At 66.5% G+C, this 22,056-nt stretch overlaps 2 protein-coding genes across 5 annotated transcripts in view; both read right to left on the bottom strand.

The window, feature by feature from the left end:
* Nucleotides 1–764: 764 nt before the first annotated feature.
* On the bottom strand, nucleotides 765–7,796 carry HR (HR lysine demethylase and nuclear receptor corepressor). Its single transcript, XM_075117533.1, has 18 exons — nucleotides 6,954–7,796; nucleotides 5,368–6,226; nucleotides 4,752–4,926; nucleotides 4,372–4,601; nucleotides 4,153–4,302; nucleotides 3,948–4,034; nucleotides 3,747–3,868; nucleotides 3,500–3,578; nucleotides 3,183–3,346; nucleotides 2,847–3,071; nucleotides 2,576–2,747; nucleotides 2,350–2,425; nucleotides 2,036–2,166; nucleotides 1,826–1,922; nucleotides 1,599–1,731; nucleotides 1,354–1,521; nucleotides 1,111–1,230; nucleotides 765–1,024 (listed from the first exon to the last, which is right to left on the bottom strand). Exons 1-18 carry the CDS (start codon nucleotides 7,755–7,757, stop codon nucleotides 962–964), a joined length of 3,855 nt encoding a protein of 1,284 aa, XP_074973634.1. The 5' UTR covers nucleotides 7,758–7,796; the 3' UTR covers nucleotides 765–961.
* A 9,223-nt stretch (nucleotides 7,797–17,019) lies between these two features.
* REEP4 (receptor accessory protein 4) overlaps nucleotides 17,020–22,056 on the bottom strand; it is a 37,686-nt gene continuing 32,649 nt past the window's right edge. The window contains exons 2-9 of one of the 4 annotated variants that reach the window (XM_075074790.1): nucleotides 20,322–20,421; nucleotides 19,171–19,243; nucleotides 19,022–19,098; nucleotides 18,619–18,739; nucleotides 18,376–18,489; nucleotides 17,980–18,112; nucleotides 17,722–17,885; nucleotides 17,020–17,649 (exon numbers count right to left, since the gene is read on the bottom strand). In XM_075074790.1, coding sequence (XP_074930891.1) covers nucleotides 17,584–17,649; nucleotides 17,722–17,885; nucleotides 17,980–18,112; nucleotides 18,376–18,489; nucleotides 18,619–18,739; nucleotides 19,022–19,098; nucleotides 19,171–19,243; nucleotides 20,322–20,353 — 780 coding nt within the window. In that variant the 5' untranslated portion in view covers nucleotides 20,354–20,421 and the 3' untranslated portion in view covers nucleotides 17,020–17,583. Of the gene's footprint in view, nucleotides 17,650–17,721; nucleotides 17,886–17,979; nucleotides 18,113–18,375; nucleotides 18,490–18,618; nucleotides 18,740–19,021; nucleotides 19,099–19,170; nucleotides 19,244–20,321; nucleotides 20,484–22,056 lie in introns of those variants that run through there. The other 3 variants (XM_075074791.1, XM_075074789.1, XM_075074792.1) reach the window with 3 other exon arrangements.

A 22,056-nucleotide genomic window follows, 5' to 3' on the forward strand; every position in this document is an offset into this window, starting at 1 on the left:
CCCTGCCGCCACTTTCCTGCACGGCTGTGGGGCGGGGCTTGTCCTTAAAGGGGCCGGGCTGCGCGGGGAAAGGTTGGTGGTGCAGAGCCCGTGGTCCACATTGGGTGGGCGGTGCTTAATTGCACAGTGCTAATTACACGGTGCCCATTGCATGGTGATAATTGCACGGTGCGTGGCATGCACCGCACAGCCCCTGTCCATCTCCCGCAGTGCATGGGGCTCTGCGCAGTGCAGGGTGCACATTGCATGGCGTGGCCAGCGCAGGGCACAGCGTGCAGGGACTAAGGCTCCACGCACTGTCCGTGGGGGGCACCATGCACAGTTTCCCTTCGTTATCGTTAGAGCGGTGCAGAGCAGCTCCAGGCAATGGTCCTGGGCAGAGCAGAGCGGGTCCCCTGCACCCCAGCCCCTGAGCACCATGCTCCGCGTGCAGGTTTCTGTTCTTGGGACAGGCCTTTGGGCCGGTTGCTTTCCCATGGCAGGGCAGGATGGAGCTGCACCCCAGGACCCCAAACCTCCGGGCAGCGACCAGCCACAATGTCCAGATGTTTCCCAGCTCTCTGTGAAGCTGCCAGCACAGAGACCGCACACAACTCATCTCATTAGTGGCCTCAGCCAGGTGCCAAGGGTTGGGAGCACCCTGTGCCACCGAGAATCGCTGCCAGACCCCGGCTCTGCCACCCCACCCCATCCCTGGGGCATCCCTGACCGTGGCTGGGGATGAAGGAGCCGACACCGTGCGGGAGGGAGATGCTGAGGCAGGCGCTGGTGCTGCCGGCGGCCCCGGCATGCTGCACACACTTTATTCCCCGGCTGCCCAGCTCCCACCATGATCCCCTCCGGGTGATTGCAGAGCAAAGCACCAAGCGCAAGGTGGTCGGCCCCGGCTCCCCGCAGCATCTCGGCCGTGGCTGTGGCCGGCAGTGCTGGCTTTGTTCGAGCATCCTCCCGGCATGCCACCTTACTTGCAGCCCTGCAAGATGCCCACGGCCTCCCGCACAGCGGAGAAGATCATGCCATCCAGCTGCAAGGGTACAAAGAGGGAGTCAGCACCATGCACCCCACACCGGGACTCCCCCCCGCAGCCCCCCAGACCACCCACCCACCCACCTCGGCGCGGAGCTGGTGCATGGCACCAGGAGGGTGGGTGCTGTGGTCCCAAAGGCGGGCGGCATTCTCTGGCGAGAGGAACCGCTGCTCCACGCTGATGGTACCGGTGAGGGTCTGCACCTGCCCATAGTATGCTGACTTCAGGGGCTGGGGGGCTCGGCTGTGCTCAGTTTCGCCAGGGGGCTTTGGCAGAGCTGCCCCCCAAATAGCTGCCCCTGGGGGGGGGGTTGCAGAGCTGCCTACCTGGTGAGGAGCCCCAGCAGGGACCAGCACCGCATCCCCCAGGAACTGGAGGAGGGTCCAGCCGCTCACCCCGCACTCCTCACGCAGCCGCCTCCGCAGCGAAAGGTCCAGGTAGCGGCCGGGGGGCTCTGCCGCTGCTCCCCCCTCCTGCCCTTGGTCCCCACGTGCCTGCAGGGGGACAAGGGGGAGTGGAGGGAGGGGCTGAGGGGGGGGCCGGGGCTGCGCCGGGGGGTGATGGTACCCACCTTCTGCAAGAAGTCTTGTATGCGGCCGGCATCCTCAGCACGGAAAATGTGCCACAGGGCGCCAGGCCGGCTGCCAGCATCCCAGAGCCGCTCCTTCAACAGCGCATCCACGCCGTCCTCGTCGCCCTGCAGGAGCAGGTCTGGGAGCAGAGGGGTGCTCAGGGGGGCTAGGGGTGGGGGGACACCCCCATGCACTCGCCCTACCCTGCCGTGCCGCCGGCCGCTCGGGCAGCCGTGCCGCGGCGTGCACCAGGACGCTGATGGAGTCGGCTGCTTCCACCGTCAGGTTTTTGGTCCCAATGGTCCGATCTTGGGAACGCACACCTGCAAGCAGGAGGTGTGTGAGGGGGTCAGCATCACCATGGGTGGGGGGAGCTCAGCTCATCCCCCCCGGCCCCCCTGCTGCGGGCACCGCGGTGCTGCCGGGTGGCACTCACCGTAAGCCACGCAGACGCGTGGGCGCAGCCAACGCCGGGCCCGCTGGCCCCGCACGTAGGTGGCCAGGTTGAGGCGGCCGGCCGGCCCGCAGTACTCCGGCAGCGGCAGGCTGGCGTTCAGGTTGGCAGCCCTGCGGCGCAGAGACTGTGCTCGAGGCCAGGGCACCGGGTACCGGCGCTGGCAGAGCCGCCCTTCTGCCCTCCAGCCCTCGCTGCATCCCGCACTGGGATGCATCCCGCTGCTGCGGGGGCTGGCACCCAGTCAGAAAGGGAAGGGGGGAACCCACCCTGGGGAAGGCTCTGCTGTCACCTACCGGCACAGCTCCATGTCCCCAAAGCCACACTCCAGCTTCAGCAGGTCCCCACCGCCCTGCTCCGGCTCCGGGGATGCTACAGGGTGGAGCATGGCATCACACGTGGGGATGCTGGCATCGTGCTACTGGGCACCTCCCGAGGAGGGAGGGATGCACAGGCCGGCTTACCCCGCTGCTAACACCCCAGAATTGCACTTGGGACCCCACAAACTCATTGCACGCTTACCCACGCTGGCAGCGAAGCCATCCCAAAACTCCCGGCTGCTCATCCTGACATGGTTCGCTGGTGCTCGTAGGTTGACCACCTCCACCGCCTGCTCCCCCCCGGCCGGGCAGAAGGACTCCGGCCCCCACAGCTGCCCCTCCAGCCTCTTCTGCAGCCCTGAAACAAGGACGGGCTGCGGGGGCAGCCAGGGCTCAGCAGGGCTGGGGGGGGGGGTGGGCTGGAGGGGTCCGCGATGCCACCACGCATCCGCGGGGATGGGCGAGGGGCTCACCTGGCCCTGCCGCCAATGCTCCTGGAAGAGTTTGTAGTTGCTGGCATGGCTGGGGTCGTGCAGCCAGAGCAGCCCGCTGGGTGCCAGGATGCAGTGGGAGGCAGGGGGACTGGGGGGACTGGGAGGGACTGGGGGAGTCAGCTCAGCCCCCGCCTGCCTCTCCTGGATCTTTCTTTCCACCACGCGGGCAATGATGCTGTCCAGGATGCTGGTCAGGCGGTTGTCCTGGGGGAGGATGTAAAGGGGGGAGCCCCATCAGACCACCCCGGCCCCCCCAGCACTGCCAAGGGCAGGGGGTATCACGGGGAGGGGTGCCCTGCCCGCCCTGGGACTCACGCTGGGCAAGGCGGGCGAGACGGGGGCGAAGGCCATGCGCACCCCATCCTGCCCCAGGCACAGCTTGACGGCGGTGGAGGCGAGGAGGTCACAGAGGGTGGTGGTCTGCACGGCCCCCCGGGGGGGCGGCTGCCCTGGCGATGGTGGCCCCACCTCGGGGCTCTCTGCTTGGGGGGAGGAACGGGTCAGGGCTGCCCATGCCCTCTCCTCCACCTCTCACCCCCCCACCCGGCACCATGCAGGGGATGCGGTGCAGCATCCCCGATCCGCCCAGAGCAGGGCTCTCCCCGCAGCGGGGGGGCTGCAGCCGGCCCTACCTTCCTTGATGGGCTGGGAGGTGTCGGCTGGGCCATCACTGCTGGGTGGGAGGGTGGGCACCACGACCCCCAATGGCTCCTGAAAAACCCGGTCCATGAAGACATCCATACAGGAGCCAAATCCCCTGTCCCCAGGGCTGGCCCCCTCCCCGGCACCATGCACCCACACACACCCCCCAGGCACCCTTTTGCAGGGGTTGGGGTGCAACTGCACCCCCTCTACCCCCCACCCACAGCTCCCCCATACCTGGGTGCTCTGGGGGGGCTCTGCCAGGCTCTGCCTCACAGCCCCCTCCCCGCAGGGACAGCGCGACTCGATGCCGAACTTGGCCCGGACCTCGTGCAGCAGCTTCCAGAGCCGGGTCAGGACTGGGGACGGATGGGGATAGGTGGGTCAGCCCCGGGCAAGGGGTGAGGGGGGGATCCCGGGGTTGGGGGGGACACTCACTGTGGGGAGGGATGAACTGTGTGGGGACGAGGGATGCGACATGGTGGTCTTGCCCAGGGATGCACTTAGGCTGCTGCGTGGGACCCTCTGAGTCAGAGAGAGGGTACGTTTGTCCCTGCCAAGCCCCTCACGGGGCCGACACCCCCTTTGCAAGCCCAACAACCCCTTTTCAAGCCTACCACCACCACCACCCCCCGCCCCATACCGTGGCTGTCAGCCTCCCGCCTGCTGCGGTGGCAATCGGGGCACAGCTGGAAGCCACATCTGGCACAGCTCCAGTGTGAGTTGAAGAAGCCCCTCTGGCAGGCATCACAGAGCTGGGGGGCTCCTTCCCCTCGCCTCCAGGCCGTCACCCCTGCGGGAAACACAGCCCTCAGCCTCCCCAGTCTCCCCAGTGCCAGCCCCCACCCCAGTCCCCACTTACCCTTGGGCCCACGGGGGGCTCCCAGCCACGTATCCCTGTCCCTGCGGACGGCCTCGCAGAAGGGGTCCCCCAGGACCCCCAGCAGGTACTTGGCCAGGCAGAGGCTGCTGCCCACGCTCCGGCTCCCTCGTTCGGGGCCGGCTGCCTCCAGCTGCAGCGTCTCCCCCTCCGCCTCCCCCAGGGTGCAGAAGCCATCGATGCTCAGCTCCCTGCCGCCCCCGAAGGCAAACCTGTGGGAGAGGGGATGCTCCGAAATGGGGTGACAGGGGAGGGTGCTCTAAAATAGGGTGATGGGAGAGGATGCTCCATGCATCCTGGCATGAGCTGAGAGCCCCCTGCCCACAGCAGGGCTCTGAGCTCTCCAGGAGCCCCGGGCTCACCTGCGGAAGTGCAGCAGCCTGCAAGTGCTCTCGGGGGGATCCTCCTCCTCCTCACCCTCGGGGTCCCCCGCGGCCCGGGCAGCGCAGGCACAGCACCGTGGGATGCTCTCGGGCAGGGCGGTGCAGGGCACGCTCTGCAGGCACCATGGCTCGGGGCCAGCATGGCTCAGCGGGTCTGGGGGAGACGGGAGGTGCTTTGGGACATGGTGCATGGGGACACACCAGCCGGGAGGGACTGGCACGCCGTGCCAGGGGCTGGAAACTGGGCCAGAAAGTAGGGCTGGAAAGTAGGACTGGAGATCTGCAGAGGTCAGGGCTGAGATGCTGGCACCTCCCCAAGGAGGGCTCTGACCCAGTGGCAGTGCTTGTCACCCACCCAGGCATCACACCTGAGGGTGCTGCGCTGCCCCAAAGGGGCATGTCTATAAATCCCTGCCCTGGGAGTTACCGCCAGACCCATCCATGCCAGGAAAAACCCAAGCACAGCAGGTTTCCCAGCCCTCACGTGTTCATGGCTCATGTTGCAGGTGCTGGGAACCAGGATGCAAAACTTCCCTGTGGATCAGGTGCTGCCACCGCCCTCTCCTTGGCCCCACTGTGCACCCCCCTACCTTACCTCCCTCTCCTAGCTCCATCCTCCTCTCCTGCGGGTCCCCTCCGCTCTCCGTGCCATCACCAGGGCACGCTGCGGCCATGCGCTCGGTGGCCTTCGCACCCCTCTTGGCCGCCCCGGCGCCCTCGCCTGCAGCGCGGGGTCCGTCGGCGGTGCCGTGCGGGCGCTTGGCCGAGCGCTTGCCGTCACCGGCTGGCTCGGGGCCGCCGTCCCACCGGGGAGCCTTGCAGCGTGGCAGCGACTGCTCCGAGTGCCGCGTCAGCCAGGTCTTCTTCAGTTTGGTGTGGTTGCTGGGTGGGCATGGAAAACGGCCCCCAGCGATGCCCAGGGTGGGCTCGAAGGGACCGAGCGCCCTGCAGCCTACCTCTGGGCACCCATCGCAGCCCGGCGCGGTGCAGAGGCAAGCCGGGGGTGGCTCCGGCTTGGCAAGGGCTGGCTGGTAGTGCCCGTCCGTGAGCGGAGGCGATGGGTCGGGCTCCCCTGGTCCCAGTGGCGAGCCGGGCTGGAGGCTTTGGTACGCCAGACGTTCATCTTTGGGCTCGGAGGGCCGGCCTGGCCCTGGCTCCATGGGGAAATTGGGGGCATGGGGCCGTGTGCCCACCCAGGGAGCCCTGCAGCCCCCAACCACACCGGGCTGCAGGAGGAAGAGGGGGTGGCTGGTGCTGGGAGAAGGTGTGCAGGTATGGGGAGGGGGCACCGCCAAGCTGCCTCCCTCTTGGCCATCCCTCCACGGGGCTCCCAACAGCTCTGGCACTGCCGGCTCCCCCTCCCCGTCTCCGTCCTGCCCCTTGCCCAGCAGCTGCGATGGTGCATGGTCCTTGGCTGGGGGGTGGAAGCCCGGCTCTTTCTTCAGGTAAAACTCCTGGAGGGGAGTAGAGGGGCTGTCAAGGCTGGAGTCACCCCAGATGTGGGTCCCTGTCCCTGCCTCCGTCACACATAGCACCGGGAGGTGGGGACGGAGAGCACCCCGTGACCCTGCCTCAGCTTCCCTCCACCGCCCTCCCAAGCTGGGTCACTGCCCAGTGCTTTCCAGCCCCAGGTGGCCAAGCCCATGGGGTGCCCGTGTCACCCCTGCCCCCGTGGGAAAGGAATGGGGAGCCGCAGCGGCGCGGGGTGCGACGGGCGCACCCACGGGCTGGCGGCTCTGCCTTCCGCCGCCTCCGTGCCGCGGCTCCTGCCGCCGTGACTCAGCCCGGGGGCTTGCATCATGCCACGGGGCCACCCTGGGGAGGAGAGCATCGTCCCCGCAGGGGCACATTGCCCCATCCCTTGGGAGGCTGGGACCCCCCTGCCACCACGCTGCCACCCTGCTAAGTGGCAGGAGCGAGCAAGGGGCTACGTCCTGCTCGGAGGCTGCCGACACCGGGTGCAGCCCGGCCCTGCCCTGGCCGCGGGTGCCAGCATCACCTTTTGCAATCTGCTGCTCCCAGCCGGGTTCAGCTGAGGCTGGAGCCTGGCATCACCCAGGGGAGACGGGGCGCACCACGGAGCCGAGCCCTGAGCATCCCCACTCTGGAGCCAGACCGTGGGAGCCAGAGCTGTCCCACCATCGAAGCCAGGCTCCGCGTGGCCATTCCAGGGTTGCCTACCTTGTTCCCTGAGCTAGAGCAGTCGTGGAAAGGGGCCGGAGCCACCTTGCATCTCGGTGGGAGCCCCAGGTAGAGGGGCTGGCCCCAGGTGGGCACATGGGAGCCCAGATGCCAGTCAATGCCAGTGAAGCGTCCATCTCCCATCACTGCCGGTCCGTCCGGCCCCCCGCCACCAAATGGGGGGTCAGCTGGGGGTCCAGTGGGAAGCAGCGAGGACAGGAGGAAGGGGCTGTGCTTAGCCTCCACAAGGAAGGGGCAGTGGTGGAAAGCCGGGGGGTCACCGTCCCCGGCTCCTGCAGCAGCGTGGGGCTTGCCAACGGTGCCAGGGCGCTGGCTTTCCAGCCCTGGGAAGGGCAGGGGGTAGCGGTGATACGCGTGGCTGTAGAGGGCCAGGGGGGCCAGCATGGCTTCAGCCCACCGTGGCCCTGGGTGCTCCTTGCAGGGCTCAGCCCAGCCCGCCTTGGCCTGCCCGTTCCTGGGTGGCAGCAGCACCGGGAGCTCGGCTCCATCCTTGGGGCGGCACAGGGTGTCCCGCAGGCACGGCGGGGCCGGTGGGTAGGGGCAGGTCAGCCGGCTGCCAGCAAGCTCCCACCCTGGTCCCAGGCATCCCTCAGAGGCTCTCCAGGAACACCTCTTCTCCGTGCCATAGCTCAGCTTGCTGGGCTCCTGGTAGCCCGGGAGTCCCAGCTCGGTGTTCCGGGGCAGGACCACCCCGCTGCTCTCCATCACCCGGGTGTCCTGCGCTGCCTCCTGGGATCTTCTCCACCGCGGTGGGGTCTCCCCCATCCTCGTGTCACTGGCCATGCTGCTCTGCTGCTCATGTGGTGCTCAGCGCCGTCCCGGGCTGGCCGGACCCTGTAGGCAGGGAGCGAGGCATCAGTGAGATGCTGCACTGTACCAAACCCTGCCCAAACGCTGCCCGGGCAGCCTTGCACGGGTTGCAATGGGGGGAACTGAAGCACAGGGATGGTGGAGGTTGGTGCTGGGGGGGCTGCTTTCATCCCCTCAGCTCCATCCTTCCGTGCTAGATGAGAGGCTCCCTGGCACAGCAAGGGGATCCCAGGTTCCCATGCCCAAGTGGGATGCACAATCTGGGAGGGCACATGGCTGGAGCATGGGTCCCCAGCCTGTCCCATCCCCCCTGCACCCATCCCGGCGGGGCTGGCGGCTGGGACGCACCTCGCGCCCACCCGTCCCTCCGCGCCCAGCCTGGCCCCGCGCCCGGCCGCTGGCACCCAGCGTGGGGAGGCCTTGCCCCACGCAGGTATTCGCCTCCAGCCAGGGCTGGGCCGCTCTTCCCAGGAGGGTTTGCAGCAAGGGGGGAGCTCCCAGAGGCCCCTCCTGGTAGAAATGCCTGGGGAGATTTGCTGGATTAACACTCCTCCGGGACCCAGGCCACACGCAGACGTGGGATTCAGAGCCAGTCCTTGCAGCAGCCGGCGATTGCATCCCTTCCCAGCAGAGCAAACGCCACCCCTTGCCCTCCTGCCCTCCCTGCCTGGCAGCTGGAGAAGCCGAGAGGGACAGGCATGGGTCCCTGAAAAATTGCAGCCCTGCTCCAGGGTGGGACAGAGCTGCCTCGATGGCCGGGCAGGCAGCCGGGACGGCGACTGCAGCATGGGACAGGAGGGGTGTGTGTCCCCAGAGCTGCCTGTCCCCATCACATCCCCTGCCCAGGGAAGGTCAAAGCCCCCTTTTTCCCATGCTGCTGCTCAAGCCCCTGCTCAGGAAGCACCCTGGGGCACCCTGCCCAAGCAGGGGCACCCTGGGCATGGGGGCACCCCATCCCTCCGGGGTGCAGGACCCAGCCAGGCTCTTGTAACCAGCCCTGCACTGGGAAGATGCTCCCAATACAGCTCTCTTCTGGTGCCCTGAAGCCTCCCAGCCACACGCCGTCCCTGGGGTCCCCCCAGCGTCCCCCAGGCTCGCTGGGGCAGTGTTGTCCCCTGCCCTTCATCCCATCCGGAGCACAAGAAACTGCTCCCGCAGCTTGGCAAGCATCCCCGCCGTCACACAGCACAGCCAGCTACCTGGAGGGTCCATCGGGGACCCCGCCGCCTCCCCTGCAGCGGTGAGGACAAGCGGGCGTCTCCGCCAGCAGCACTGGGTCCCGGAGAGGCGAAGCCAGGTGGGCAGGAGCACCTAGACCCACAGGCTGAAGGGGTCCGGCTCTGGGATCTGGAGGAGGCAGAAAGCCGCCCGGGTGGCCCTGGGGACGTTCTTCTCCGAATGCTGGAGCTGGAGTTTTTGATCCATTGGCTTGGGGGGCTCCGTGCTCCTCCTGCCTATTGTCCTATGAGCACTCCTGGTGTGCTGGGGGGGTCAGGGAGAGGGGTACCCAGAGGAGCAGCGGCGAGCAGGACCTTCCCCCAGCTCTAGGCAGCCTTGAGCATCTTGGGGCGAGCGATGGAGGACGAGGCGGCGGTGGCAGCTCTGCTCCCTGTGAGCGTGCAGCCTCTGCCGGCTCCCACAGCGACTGGGCGGGCGGCCGAGCTGCTGGGGTTGCTGACGCCCAGGAGCCGGTGAGGTGCCGGCAGTACCGCCCAGCCCCGGGGGCACCGGCGCAGGCAGCGGCAGCCGTGCCAAGGCGGGCAGGTGTGCTCTGCCCCCGCACGAAGAAAGCGCCCTTTGTTCGGCAACACGGCCGAGCCGCCCCGTTGCCGATGAAAGACGCTGGCCGCCTGCTCTGGGCGAAACTGGGATGGGAGAAATGCCGGGATGGGCCAAGCACCCCAGCCTCAGTGCCGGGGAGGGCTGGATGTGGCACGCCTGGCATGGAACACATGGCCACCCCCACAGGTTAGGGGTCCCCGGGGCTCGTGACCCCTCCAGTTTTGCCCAAACAGGAAGGATTTGGCTTCAACCCATGCTGCCACTTTGACTGTGCAACATCCCAAGGTCGCCCTGTCTCATGGCTGAGTCTTGTCCCCCTGCTGCATCCCTCCTCCGGCTGCCTGGGGTGAAGGCAGAGCTCCTCTGCCGGGAGACAGCCAGGCGGGAGGGGCAGGGCGCAATCCAAGGGTGCCGAAAGGCTAACTTGGAGCAGGAGGCTGCTATGACAGCATCCTGATGCCACCGCCTGCCTAGGGTTGAGGAGTACCTGGGGGCACTTAAACCCCTGCCCTGCAGCCCACCGGGCTTGCAGACACCCTGGCCGTGCCCCACAACCACTGGGCAAGAACCGGGACCCATCACCCTACCAGTGCTCCGCACATGCACATCCCCAGCACCAAGACACACCGACCCCAAACCCACCAGCTCCCAGCACCCCATTGCCCACTCCTGGGGGGCGATGCTCCAGCCGGGTGCACAGGGAAGCGGTCCCAGGGGAGCAGGTCAAAGGGATCCCCCCGGGTGGACGCCCCAGTAAGCGACTGGGGAGGAGGGGGGCTGACGCCAGCAGCGCCAGGCAGGTTTACATCACGTGCGTGTGTCCCAGGGCCACCCCGCGCACAGCTCGCACGCCTTACATAAACCGCAGCCACTCCGCACAGCCTCCCCCGGCACAGCTCGGCACGGCTCGGCATCCGGGGGCTGGCAGGGCCCGGGGCGCAAGGCGATGGGGTGAAGGCAGGCCACGGCCCGCGTGAGCCGAGCAGCGTGATTAACATCAGACCACGGGCTTCGTTACAGTTCAGCAGCTGCTGCGCGGTCTGGCCCCGCTGGGAGCGAGGAGCCATGGTTAACCCTTGCTGGCCGGGGCACGGTGTGGCTCAGGGCGCTGGGTGCCACAGGGGACCCTTTGCAATGCCAGCGGGCATCCGCTGGTCCCCATCCCACCTCCAGCATGGCTGAACCCATAGCGGGATCCTCTCTGGCCCCACTTGCTGCGAAGGGGAGGGTTCGGGGGGCCGCAGCACCTGGCTGCTGCTCGCTGCACCCGCTGGGTGCCAGGGAACAGGGAGGGGACCCAGACAGGGCTCGGGGCATGGGCGAGCCCGCGCCTTCCTTCGATGAGAAGGTGCTGAAAGACAAACTCTTTTCCTGTTCCCTCCCTCCGCTCCCTAGGGATGATGGCTCCAGCAAGGCTGGAGCGGGAGCTGGCAGCCGGGAGGGATGCTGGCAAGGGTCTGCCGCATCCTGGCATGGCCGGATGGGTCAGCGGATGCCCACGGCCATCGGGACCGTTGCGGCAGTGCCAATGGAGCAACCGAGGAGGGGAGAGGGATGGACACACCACCCTGATGCTGGCAAGCATCAAGGAGGGAGCCATGAGAAGCCCTTGCTGGGGCAGGGCAGAGGGCAGAGATCAGGGGGATGCTGGAGGGACAGAAGGGAATTTCCCACCTTGCACTGGGGCAGCATCTCTGGGTGCTGCACCCTCCCTGCACCCCACTGTGCCGGCTGCCTTCAGCTCCTAGCCGTAGCGTGGGTGGTCCTACCATGCCGGGGAGCCCGAGGCCCTCAAAAAGCCTCCCTGGGGCCAGCACAGCCCTCGTGGGGCAGCCACGCTGCCGGCAAGCTCTTCTGGGGCTTGGCCACTGTCCCACCCGGTCCCCAGGAGCGGGCTCCGTGCCTGCTTCCCGCGGCACAGCAGCACCAGATGGGGTTCCTCTGCTCCCTGCCTGTCCCGGCACGACCCGCGGAGGGTCCCCCAGGGCAAACTGGGAGGGGGGGTCCAGGCTGGGCTTGAGTTTTGCCAGCTCAGGCTTTGCTGGGAGAGAAGCCCCCTGCCCCGGGGAGGCAGGAAGGCTCTGCCTTGGTGGGTTGGCACAGCCGGGCCCAGAGCTCCAATCTCCCTGGTTTTTCCCTTAAATCAAAGGGCGAGCAGAGGGACTGCAAACACCCACGAGCCAAGCACTGGCCAGAAAGACGCTGCGGGAGGGCGGAAGCACCCGAATTAGAAACCTTGGCATCCCTGACCCGCTCGATGCTGGAGGATGGGGAGAGATGCTGCGAGGATGCGGGTTGGAGGGATGCTGTCCCCACGGTGTCCCCTGGGACCACAGGGGGATGCATGGCCACATGGGGCAGGGGGTTCCTGGGATGCTCCAGCACTGGGGATGGACACGGACGGGGGTCCCAGTGCAAAAGGCTCACTGGTACCCCAGTGATGCTCCGGCAGCACAGGAGCCAAGGAGCCAAGGAGCCAAGGAGCCAAGGAGCATGCCAGCCCTGCCCCAGTGCCCATGTCCCCTGCCCGGGCCGGCCCCAGGCACCCCAGGGAAGCGCGTCACAGCCCCCAGACCCACAAGCTACCTCTGGGTGGGAAAGAAGCCTGAAATCCAACCCTTTTTCTCACGCAAAATGAACCAAACATGCCCCCTCTCTGGCTTGCCTAGAGACCCCTCCAGCTCCCTCTGCATCCACAGAGCCCCAGCCCTTCCTCCTCCTCCTCCTCCTTCCTCCTCCTTCCTCCTCCTCCCAGCCCCGGCACTGAGCCCAGCACGCACCTACCTGCCTCCACCGCTGCACAGGTGAGGAAGACAAGGGCACAGGCAGAGGAAGGCAGCCCCATTCCCCCCCTGCCCAGCACCGGGCACAATGGCCGCGAGAGCTTTTGCTAATCTGCACCCGGTGCTTATAAAAAAAATAAAAAAAGAAAAGAAGAAAAAAAAACCCACGTCAAACCTTCAGGAGTCTGGAGGCTGCAGCGGAGCGGAGGGCACGGGAGGACACTCACTCCCACACGAGCGGCTTTCTGGGAATTAGGGCCACAGCCCAACTGCTCTGGCAGCCTGCGCTCCCCTCCAGCCCTGGCTCTCGGTACGGCGTGGCCTGGGCAGCCGCCCCACCGGTACGGCCCCGCCGCCGCAGGGTCGGTCGCTGCTCCCGGCCCTAATCTCCCGCTTTCCCCTTGGGAGGTGAGTAAGCATCGCTAATCTTGCTCGCTTCGCTGCTGGGGAGAGATGAGCTGCTTCTCCCAGGCTGGGGGCTGCACCCCAGACCCCCCCTGCCCATCGTACCGCCTGCGGGGTGGGGGGGCACCATGGGTCTCCCCTTCTCTGGGCAGCTCTCGGATGCTGCGTGCCCTCAAGGTGAAGGCTGGCATAGGGAAAGGACATGGAGGCAGCAAGGCAGCTCGTCCCCATCAGGAGGGACCGGCTGTCGGAGAGGGGCCTGGGGGATGTCGCAGCTGCCCGGACCCAACCCACCTTTGCCGGTGCCCCCCATGCCGGCAGATGCGTGCCAGCCCCACGCACGGCGGGGAGATGCAGGACCCGGTGATGGATGGTGCTGGATGCTCCCTTCCCCACATCCCTCCTTCCCATCCCGGGGGAGGACAGGCAGGACGAGCTGTCCCAGCGAGCCCCAGTGCGGGGGCACAGCACCCGTCCTGTGCCACCCCCTCGGCTCCGCGCCACCCACCCAGGACTTCTGTTTACCCAGCCCACCGCCAGCGCCCAGCTTCAAATACCTTGATGTAATTAAAAGCTCTCTCCCAGGGGCCAAAGGCTTAGGATGGCAGCCAGGGACACCGGCAGCCCTCTGCCACCTGCACGCTGGAGAGGCAGGGCAGGCAGCTGCCTGCTGCCCGCTCCCCCCAGGGTCCCGACAGCACCTACCTGGGAGCAGCCGGGGTCTCCTGCCCTCAGCCTGGGCCCCTCTTCTGTCCCCACCGTACTCCCGGGGCACCCCGCCGCCGGCCAGCCATGGTGATGGGCAGGCTGGCACTGGGCAGGCGATGGGGCAGGACGGCTCCTGGCATGGGGAGAAGAGAGTCACGAACGATGGGCAGCCTCCTGCCCGCTCGCTGCCCAGCTCCTCTTGCCAGAGCAAGGCAGCACCTCGGTTTCCCCCGATGCTCAGTGATGCTTCATGGTCCCCGGAGCAGGGTCCCCAGCACCCCCCGAGCACGGTGCCCAAAACCCCCAGGTAAAAGCCTCTGTGCCCCCACCGGTGTCACGGCGGGGATGCAGCTCCAGCCCTGGGACACGGAGCTGGAATCGTCCTTGGTGCCAGCACAGGCAGGGCCAGGCTGTGAACAGGGCTGGCTGGGGACAGACGGGTCCCTGGGGGGACAGGCGGCTGTGTGTGGTGGGGACACACACACACGCAGCATTCCTTCAGCCGTGTCCTCCCGCACACCCATCACCTCAAACACCCCTTTTCCTGGCCCCTCCTGCCATGGCACTTCCCACCTGCCCTCCTCTTCCTCACCATCCTTTTCCTCACCAGCGGGGTGATGGCAGCCTGGGGCAGGTGTGCATTTGAGGACATGTTGAGGGGGATGAAAAAGAGGTTCTCTGTGTGTTCCCTGCCCCAGCATGGGGGAGGAAGGTCTTACCTGGCCAGTGGCGACACGGGGGGCTTTCAGCCCCTGCCTGGCCGAGCCCCCTGCCCGCGGGCAGCGCGCTGCCTGCAGCTCCACATCACGCCTCCTTGCCCTCTGCGGCGGGAGGCAGCTGAAAGCTCCCCGGGGCTGCCAGAAAAGAGGCTGCATTTAAACAACAGACATAATTATGCTTTTGATACTGTCTGCTAAAAATACAGCACTGTGCCGCACGGGGAGCCATGTGTGCGCGGCCTCACATGGCTCCTGCCTGGAACGGCTGACTCAGGCAGCAGGGTCAGAGGGGGCCAGGGATGGGGGGATCCTGGCAGGAACCAGGGGCAAGAAACCCCTGCTGCAGAGGGGCTAGCCTGTGGGAGGGTACCGCTCTACCAGGGACCCCCAAAACAGCCAGCTTGCGGCACGGTGGGAGGATGAAGGCAGCCCCAGGGAAGGCACCAGCATCACCACCCCCCCCACCTCCAGGAGGGCAGCAGCCCCCAGGTTGGCTGTAGTGGGGTGAAATGAGCAGAGGAAGGGGCAGGGAGGGAGATGGAGAGGCTGGGGGAGCGTGGCTGGGTCACTCAGTGCCACCAGCACAGGCTCGGGGGGGCTCAGCCGGTACCCGGCCCCAGCAGCACCACAGGTGGATGCACGAGGATGCTGAGGGGTGGGCGCAGTGGGGCACTGGGGACGGCACCCAAAGCAACCAGCGGCTCCCCAGGGAGGTCCAGCCAGCAGATCCTGCTAATAAGTAACGGCCCCCTCCACCCTGCGACCTGTCGCTCCCCAGGGAGGGAGCAGGGCCAGGGCTGCCACCCCCTACAGCGCCCGGCCACGGCAGCCCCCGAGCACTGACCTTTGGCGGTGCCAAGGCACCGGCTCATGCCGTCTCCGGTCTGCTGCCCACCAGGAACGGGCAGTGCTTGTCCCAGGGGCACCAGCTGCCCCTGGGGTTTAGTGTCTTGCTTCCATGGAGCACCAGAATTGTCCCTGTCTCATGGGGAGAGGGGACACACCTGCTTCACTCCATCCCCCTGCCAGCTCTCAGGGATGCAGGCAGGAGAGCAGGGAAGCCCTGGGAGGGGAGCGGGTGGCCAGGCGGCACAGTGGGGCGGGCTGGCAGGAGCCACCGGCCGGGGGCAGCGACCTGACCCTCGCTCCCACTAATGCCTTCCCAGCAGGGAAGCTGCTTACGGGGACAGGAGCCGCCCAGCTTACATGACCTCATGCGACCCCCCTGCACCGCGGGGGTACACTTTACCCCACACCAGTGGGGACAGACCCTGCGCCGGGGTGAGACTGGGGGACCCCGCAGCAGTGCCAGCCAGGGCTCAGCCCCCCTCTCCATGCCTGGAGGGGACCATCATGGTGGCTGGGCGAGCTCAGGTCAGCCACCTAATTTCTGGGCCGGGGTGCTGCCAGCCGAGGGAGATTACAGCTTTGCTGACTGCAGCCTGGCACAGACCCGTGAGCTGACACAGCTGGGGTCAGTGCTGGCACTGGAGGAGGCTGCCTCGGCCCCGGGGGGATGAGCTACACCACCCCGGGGCAGCTTTTGCCCCCTCCTTGGGTTTCTCTCTCCAGGGAATACATGGGACACTTGCCAAAACAGGGGTCAGGCGCCAGGACTCCTGGTTCCCTTCCCAGCTCTATCTTAGAAGTCAGTGGTGCTTGTGCCTCAGTTTCCCCAAGCTGGGAAAGAAAGCAGTCCCCGCTGACCTCCCATCTTGGGGACAGACGATGCTCAGGCTCCATCGCTGCTGCTGCCTCACTCGCAGCATGTCCCCAGCCTCCCCAGATCACCCCTGGAGTCAGGGGGCTGCAGTCCCCCCCTAGCCCCCATGCTGGGGGAACCCCACTACCCAGCTCAGCATCCCAGCACCGGTACCCAGGGCAGGCAGGCAGCCCCAGCAGCCTCCCCGGGCTGTATCCTTGGAGGAACCACACTCCCTAAGAGGCTTTAGAAGGATTACAGCCAGCCCCCTGGCCCCTGTGCTGTCCCCACCCAGCCTTCCTACTCTGCTGCTTTAGGTAATCATCTCTGAGACAGTTTTACATGGTTAATCCAGCCACCTCCACCTAATCTGCTCCAACACCTCTGCCTGCCCCGAGCCGCCCCCCTGCCCAGCTCTGCTCTGGGACCGCTGCCTCCTCTGGTGGGGGGGGGGGGGGGGGGCTGCAGGCAGGGGGAGATGCTCTCCCTGCCCTGGGAAGACCCCCAAAGGCAGAAAGAAGCCAGGGGCTAAAAATAAAGCTGGCCTGAGGGGCGAGGGCAGGAAGGATTGGGAGCAAGGGGATTGATGCCAGGGAGCGGGGCACCAGGGGACAGGAGGGCTCCCGGGGGCAGGAGAGGCAACACGAGCAGCGTTGTCACCTTGTGCCACCCTCCCTGCCCCAAGAGGCTTTGTGCCTCGTGTCCTCCCCCCAGGCAGGGGACAACTCCCCGGGGGAAGGAGCAAAGGTGAGCTGAGACCCCCCCGGGTGAGATCGGGGAGCCCCAGCAGGGAGAGGGGAGCTGCCCATGGCTGGGGCCGTCAGGACAAGCCAGGGCTGGCGGCCACGACAGGGACGGCTGCCTGCAGCCCTGGCCGTGTGCCGGGGGACCTGGGATCCCAGCGGGGCCATGGCTGTTGCTGCCACACTGTGGGGGACACAGCTACTGCAAGGAGGGGCTGAGATACATCCCTGCACCCCAGCACCCATCTCCCTGCACCCCCAGTCCTGTTCTGCACCACAGGGACTGGGCACTGCACCCTCCCACGGCCCGATGTACCCCCAGAGGGTCCCACACAGCCCCAGCTCCTGCGGAAGGGGACAGCATTTAAGCAAAGGGGACAACTCCTATTTCTGAAAGTCTGAAGTAACATTTATTTCTCCATGTACAAAAGCCCCTGTCTGGGAGGGGAGAACATTAAAAGCCACATAGTGCCGGGCAGGGCACGGTCAGGTTTCAAGTATGGGGGGGGTCAGCCTGCAGCTGGGGGGGAGCCCTGGCCAGGGGCTGTGTCTTTGGCTTCAGAAGACAGATGGGACAAGGAAGAGCCCCTCACCACCTCCCAGGGGAGAGGGAACGTGGGGAGTAAGGCATCACGGCTGCAGGAGAGGGGAGCTCCAGCAGAACCAGTAGTGTTCAATGGGGTGGGGGAATGGGACAGGACCCCGCAGGAGAGGCGCCGGCGCCGACCTGCAGCAGCGAGGTCTGGGAGGGGGCACGGCCGGGAGCAGCGTGGGGGCCGAGCTGCCCTCCCCTCCGCGAGGCAGCTGGAGGTGCACAGTGCAGCCGGGCGGGTGCAGATTTGCAGTGTAATGCAGGGGGGAGCCCCTTCCCCGGGGATGCACGAACCGTAGCTCCCTCCTGGTGCGGCAGCAGCAAACTCGTGTTAAGACTCCTGGCAGAGGGTTTCCCGGGGGCCATTAGCTGTCCTGCTCCGGCGGAGCCGCTTTCTTCCTGCTCCGGCTGCGCAAGAGCCGGGAAGAGCCCTGGGCAGGGGGAGGGATGGGTCAGGTCCCCCTTGTCCCAGCCCCACACCGCCACATCCCCCCCCACGGTACCTCTTTGCCCGACGTCACCTTCTTCACCGTGCGCAGGCTCCGGCTGCGGGAGAGGTGCTTGGGGTCCCAGGATGAAGGCTCAGGCAAGGCCTGTGAGTCTGACCAGAGCTCCTCATCCTCCGTCTCACTCTCGTGCTGCTGGCTGGCCGAGGGCATGCTGTAGGCTGGGGACAGGGGGGCACACGACAGCTCCCAGCACAGCCCCACCACAGGCCTCGCTCGAGCCCCCCACCACTGTCATCCACCCCCCCAGCTCACCCAGCAGCTGCCTGCGGCTCTCCTGCTCCTCCAGGTACAGGGGGTCCTGGTAGTGCACGGGGGCCTCGTCGGGGATGGAGCGCAGGTCCTGCATGCTAAAGCTGCGGAGCCGCCCGGCCAGCACGCCCTGGCTCTGGGGGAGGGACACAGAAAGGAGGGAAGTGAGCCCCACAGGACAAACCCCAAAGCACCAGGGCACCCCAAAACACCAAACTTGGGGTCAGGCACCAACAGCCCACGGCGATGCAACCCCACGGGGCAGGGCTCTGCACCCAGAGACCCCTCTTCTGACACCTGCACCACCCAGGGCACCATGCTGGGGTGACACTTTCCTCCCGGCATCCCTGGAGCCGAACATCCTTCGGGAAGCGGAGCAGCCCGCCCCATTCCCGGTACCTTGGTGGCCGCCTGGACCGCGGCCGTGGCTGCCATGTTGAGGCCCCTCTTGCCAAAGCGCACCATCGCCTCGTAGCTGCGCTCCCTGGCCTGGATGATATACGTGTCGATCTCCTGCCGAGACAACCGTGGCGGTGCTGAGTACACACAGCACCATGTCCCACGGCATCACCAGCCCTGCCGAGCCGTTGGGCAGCCCCCCAGGGCAGGTGGGACCCCCCGCAAGAGCCAGGCAGCCCTCACCTTCTCCTTCCGGGACAGCGTGGGGTGCACAAATTTGCGGTAGAGGATGCTGGCCCCCCGGGTGTAGGGGGAGAGCAGCCAGATGACAAAGGCCATCTTAATCTCGTAGTAGAAGGGAAACCTGCCAGAAAGAGAGGAAAAAAACGGGGGTGAGCAGATGCTGGGGGGATTCAAGGGCACATCCTGCTCCCTTGCAGGAGGGATGTTGCCTTTCCCCCTAGCACCAGGCCTGGAGACCCCAGGCAGGGTCTGCCTGGAGCCAGGTGCTGGGCAGGCAGCAGCACAGCCTGTGCCCCTCTCCTTGCAGAGAGAGTGGGGGAGGCAGCCCCCTCCTTCCCCCAGGGCACAGGGACCCTGACAGACCCGCTCCCGCGCAGCAGCGGTACCCGCACACCGGCCTCACCAGGAGATGAGGAGGTCAGTGAAGGTCTCTGTGGCCATGAAGAGCGAAAAGACGATCCAGTACATCATCCAGCGGACCTGCGAGGAGTGGGCGAGCCTGTCAGCCCGGGGCTCGAGCACAGGGAGGAGCTGCCCAGGCACCCTACTCACATATTCCCGGATGTTTTTGGTCTTCACAGCCTTGTAGGAAACATAGGCAGGGTACAGCAGCCCGAAGACCAGCCTGTAACGGAGCGGAGGTGTGAGGCATGCGGGCCACCCCGCATAGAGCAGCAGCAGCAGAGAGTAACCGAGCTGCCTGCCCCAGCGCCGCAGCTTGGCCTTAAGCTCCTCCAGCACCATGCCGGCCCCGGAGCTGCTGGGAAAAGGGATGGCAGCGGCCCGGAGAGCTGGCTGCGAGCACGGTATCACTCCCACAAACTCACCCACCTCCGTGGGGACCGGCCCAACCTGTCGAGGCGGCGGAGCGGGAGGCTCAGCTCCTTCTGAAGGGAGGATCCAGCCCTGCCAGCATCCCTACCAGAGCGATGCTGGGTACCAACCTCCCTCCCGGCACTCAGGGCCTCGCTGTCCCCGCAGCACGTGGGCGAGGTGCCATCGCCAAACACGCACCTCTGGCCCGGTGACTCAGCCGCTGCTGGCCCGGCTGCGGGCCACGGGCGCAGCAGTCGGACCACCGGCTGGGAAATCGAGCCACCGGCTGGGAAATCGCCCACCTGCAGCATGGCATCGCGCCTGCCTTCAGCCAGGCTCACCCCGGCCGCCTCCTGCATTAACCTCACCCAGGAGGGGGGGCAGTGGGTGCCCCCCACCCCTCCTTGCTACCCACCCCGCAGTTTGCAGGATCTCCCTCTCCCCACGAGGGACCCCTTCGGGCTCGCTTGGCCACTGGCCACCCCAGCCTGGGTGGCCAGAGCTCGGGAGCCAGGACGCCGGGGTGCTGGATGCACGGGGCCGAGTTCGCCCCCGCCCCGGGACGGGCAGAGGTCCGGCAGCGGCTCCGGGACCGAGACATTTACCCACCCCCGGGGGGGGAGCGGGTGGCCCCCGTACAAACACATCCCCGGTCGCCCAGTTCCCGCCTGGGGCAGCCCCGCTGAGCCCGCCCCGTAGCGGGTTGCGACCCCTGGGAGAAGAGGGAGGAGGTCCCGTTAAACCGAGACCCCCGGAGCGGGGCGGGGCTCGCTTCATCTCCCACGGGCACCCCCCGTCCTGCAGCCCACCCCCCCCCAGTGGGCACCACCCCGGGAACTCCCCCCCCCCCCCCGGGGTGCACCGGGACCCCCCCGACCCACACTCACACAATCACCCGGCTAAGCATCCAGGACACCATGGTGGGGGCGGGGCCCTGTGTGTCCCCCTCCTCTTCCCGGGGTCCCCGTTCCCGGGGCCCCCCGCCCCCTCCCGGACCACCCGCGGCGGCGGCCGGAAGCGAATGTAACAACTTGAATGTTGCAGCCACCGGCTCCGCGCATGCGCGGCCGCGCGCTTAAAACGGCCACGATGGCCCTTAAAAGGGCAACACCCCAGTACTGCGGTGGGGCCTGTAGTGTTGTCCCTTTGCTTACCAAAGTAATTTTTTTTTTAATTTTTTTTTATTTTATTTTAAGCAGTAAGGAGGCAGGAAAACGAGGGAAATACCCTTTGCGTGATTCCAAGGACATCTTTTTGATTTTGGAGGTGTGACTCTTGGGACTTCCTTTTGGTTTTGGAGGTGTGATGCTCAAGTGGGGTATGCCCACAGCATGGGACGTGTAGACCCCCCCACCCCAATCCCGGGGGTGCAAGAGGTCAGAGAGGGCAGATCTGCCGGAGCTGGGGGTTTGGGTGGAGGTGAGAGAGCTGCTGGGTCATGCCAAGGGAGTCGGAGGTGCAGGCACCACCCTGATGTGTTGATTCAGCAGGGTTTAGCATCAGCTGCTGCAAAACCCCCTCCCTGGCACACCTAACCTAGGTTTACATGTGCACTTAACCTTAAGCACCCGCTTGGGCGTGTTGCTGAACCAGGGCCAGGGCTCTGCGGCAGGCGCGGATCCCTGCAAGATTCTCGGGAGAAAATAGCAGCTCTTCCTCCTCCCGAGTCAGAGCGGGGCTGAGAGTCCTTGCTGCTGGACCTGGCATCACCTGCAGAGGTCCAGGGCACGCTGGTTCCCCCATCCCAGTCCCAGCCACTGTCGGGGTGCCAGCACCCCTCTGCAGCTGTTCCCTGTGCTTCCCACCTGGCTTTAAAATCTGCCCTTTTTCCTGGTAGGGAAACCGAGGCAGAGAAGTTTGGCAATGCCAAACGCTGCAGCACCAGTTAGGGTTGGGTGCTTGGCCCTGCATTGCACCCAGAGAAGGGCTGGATTTGGCTGCAGGGGCTGCACCAGGGAAGGGACCAGGTTCAGGTCCTGCAGCCACCAAGGTCAAACCCAGCTCCCAAAAGCCAGCTGTGCCCCCGGGGTGCCTGTTGCCTTTGAGAGGATCTTTATTTGTGAGCTTAATTGGTGGTTTTTCACATGCATATTTATGTACCTGGGGGACAGGGAAATGCTCCCCTGGAAAACCAGCTGGGTGGCTGCTGGGTGCTGGTGCAGCTTGGGGTGCAGCAGGCTCCAGCTGGGACTCTCCTCCCTGGGGAAACACCTCTTGCTTCCCCCACCACCATGAGACAAGGCATCTGCAGCAAAAAAATGAGGCAAGCCATGTGTGGGGTCTGGAGGACCCAAAACCAAGGGGTTCCCCGCTCCTGGGCTTGGCGGGGCTTGTGTAAGGGAAGGGATGCTGTGGGACCCCAGCTGGAGCGGGACCCCTGGACAGCGGGACGCAGGGCGGCTGGACACACGGCAGCTGTGGACAGACACAGGCAGGGCCGGGTGTCACAGTGTGTTTATTGTGGGGAGCGTTTCAGCGGGCACGTACACCTCGGGTACGGCTGGCACGCTGGGTCCTGCCCGGCAGCGGGAACGAGGGCAGGGGGAGCTGCTGGACATGCACGGAGGGGGATGGGAACAGGCCAGCCCTGCTTCAGCGGGTGGTGGCACCGCCTCGGCAGCA

Source organism: Phalacrocorax aristotelis, chromosome 24 (assembly GCF_949628215.1).
Source record: "Phalacrocorax aristotelis chromosome 24, bGulAri2.1, whole genome shotgun sequence".
In the NCBI taxonomy this organism is placed as follows: domain Eukaryota; kingdom Metazoa; phylum Chordata; class Aves; order Suliformes; family Phalacrocoracidae; genus Phalacrocorax; species Phalacrocorax aristotelis.

Excerpts from the sequence above, each read along its gene's own strand:
- HR (XM_075117533.1), bottom strand. The coding sequence starts at position 7,757 with ATGGCCAGTGACACGAGGATGGGGGAGACCCCACCGCGGTGGAGAAGA. Across the intron at positions 3,347-3,499 it reads CTCCCAGCCCATCAAGGAAG|AGAGCCCCGAGGTGGGGCCA; the intron begins GTAGGGCCGGCT and ends CCCCCCAAGCAG. Across the intron at positions 1,732-1,825 it reads CACGCCGCGGCACGGCTGCC|CCTGCAGGGCGACGAGGACG; the intron begins CGAGCGGCCGGC and ends CCCAGACCTGCT.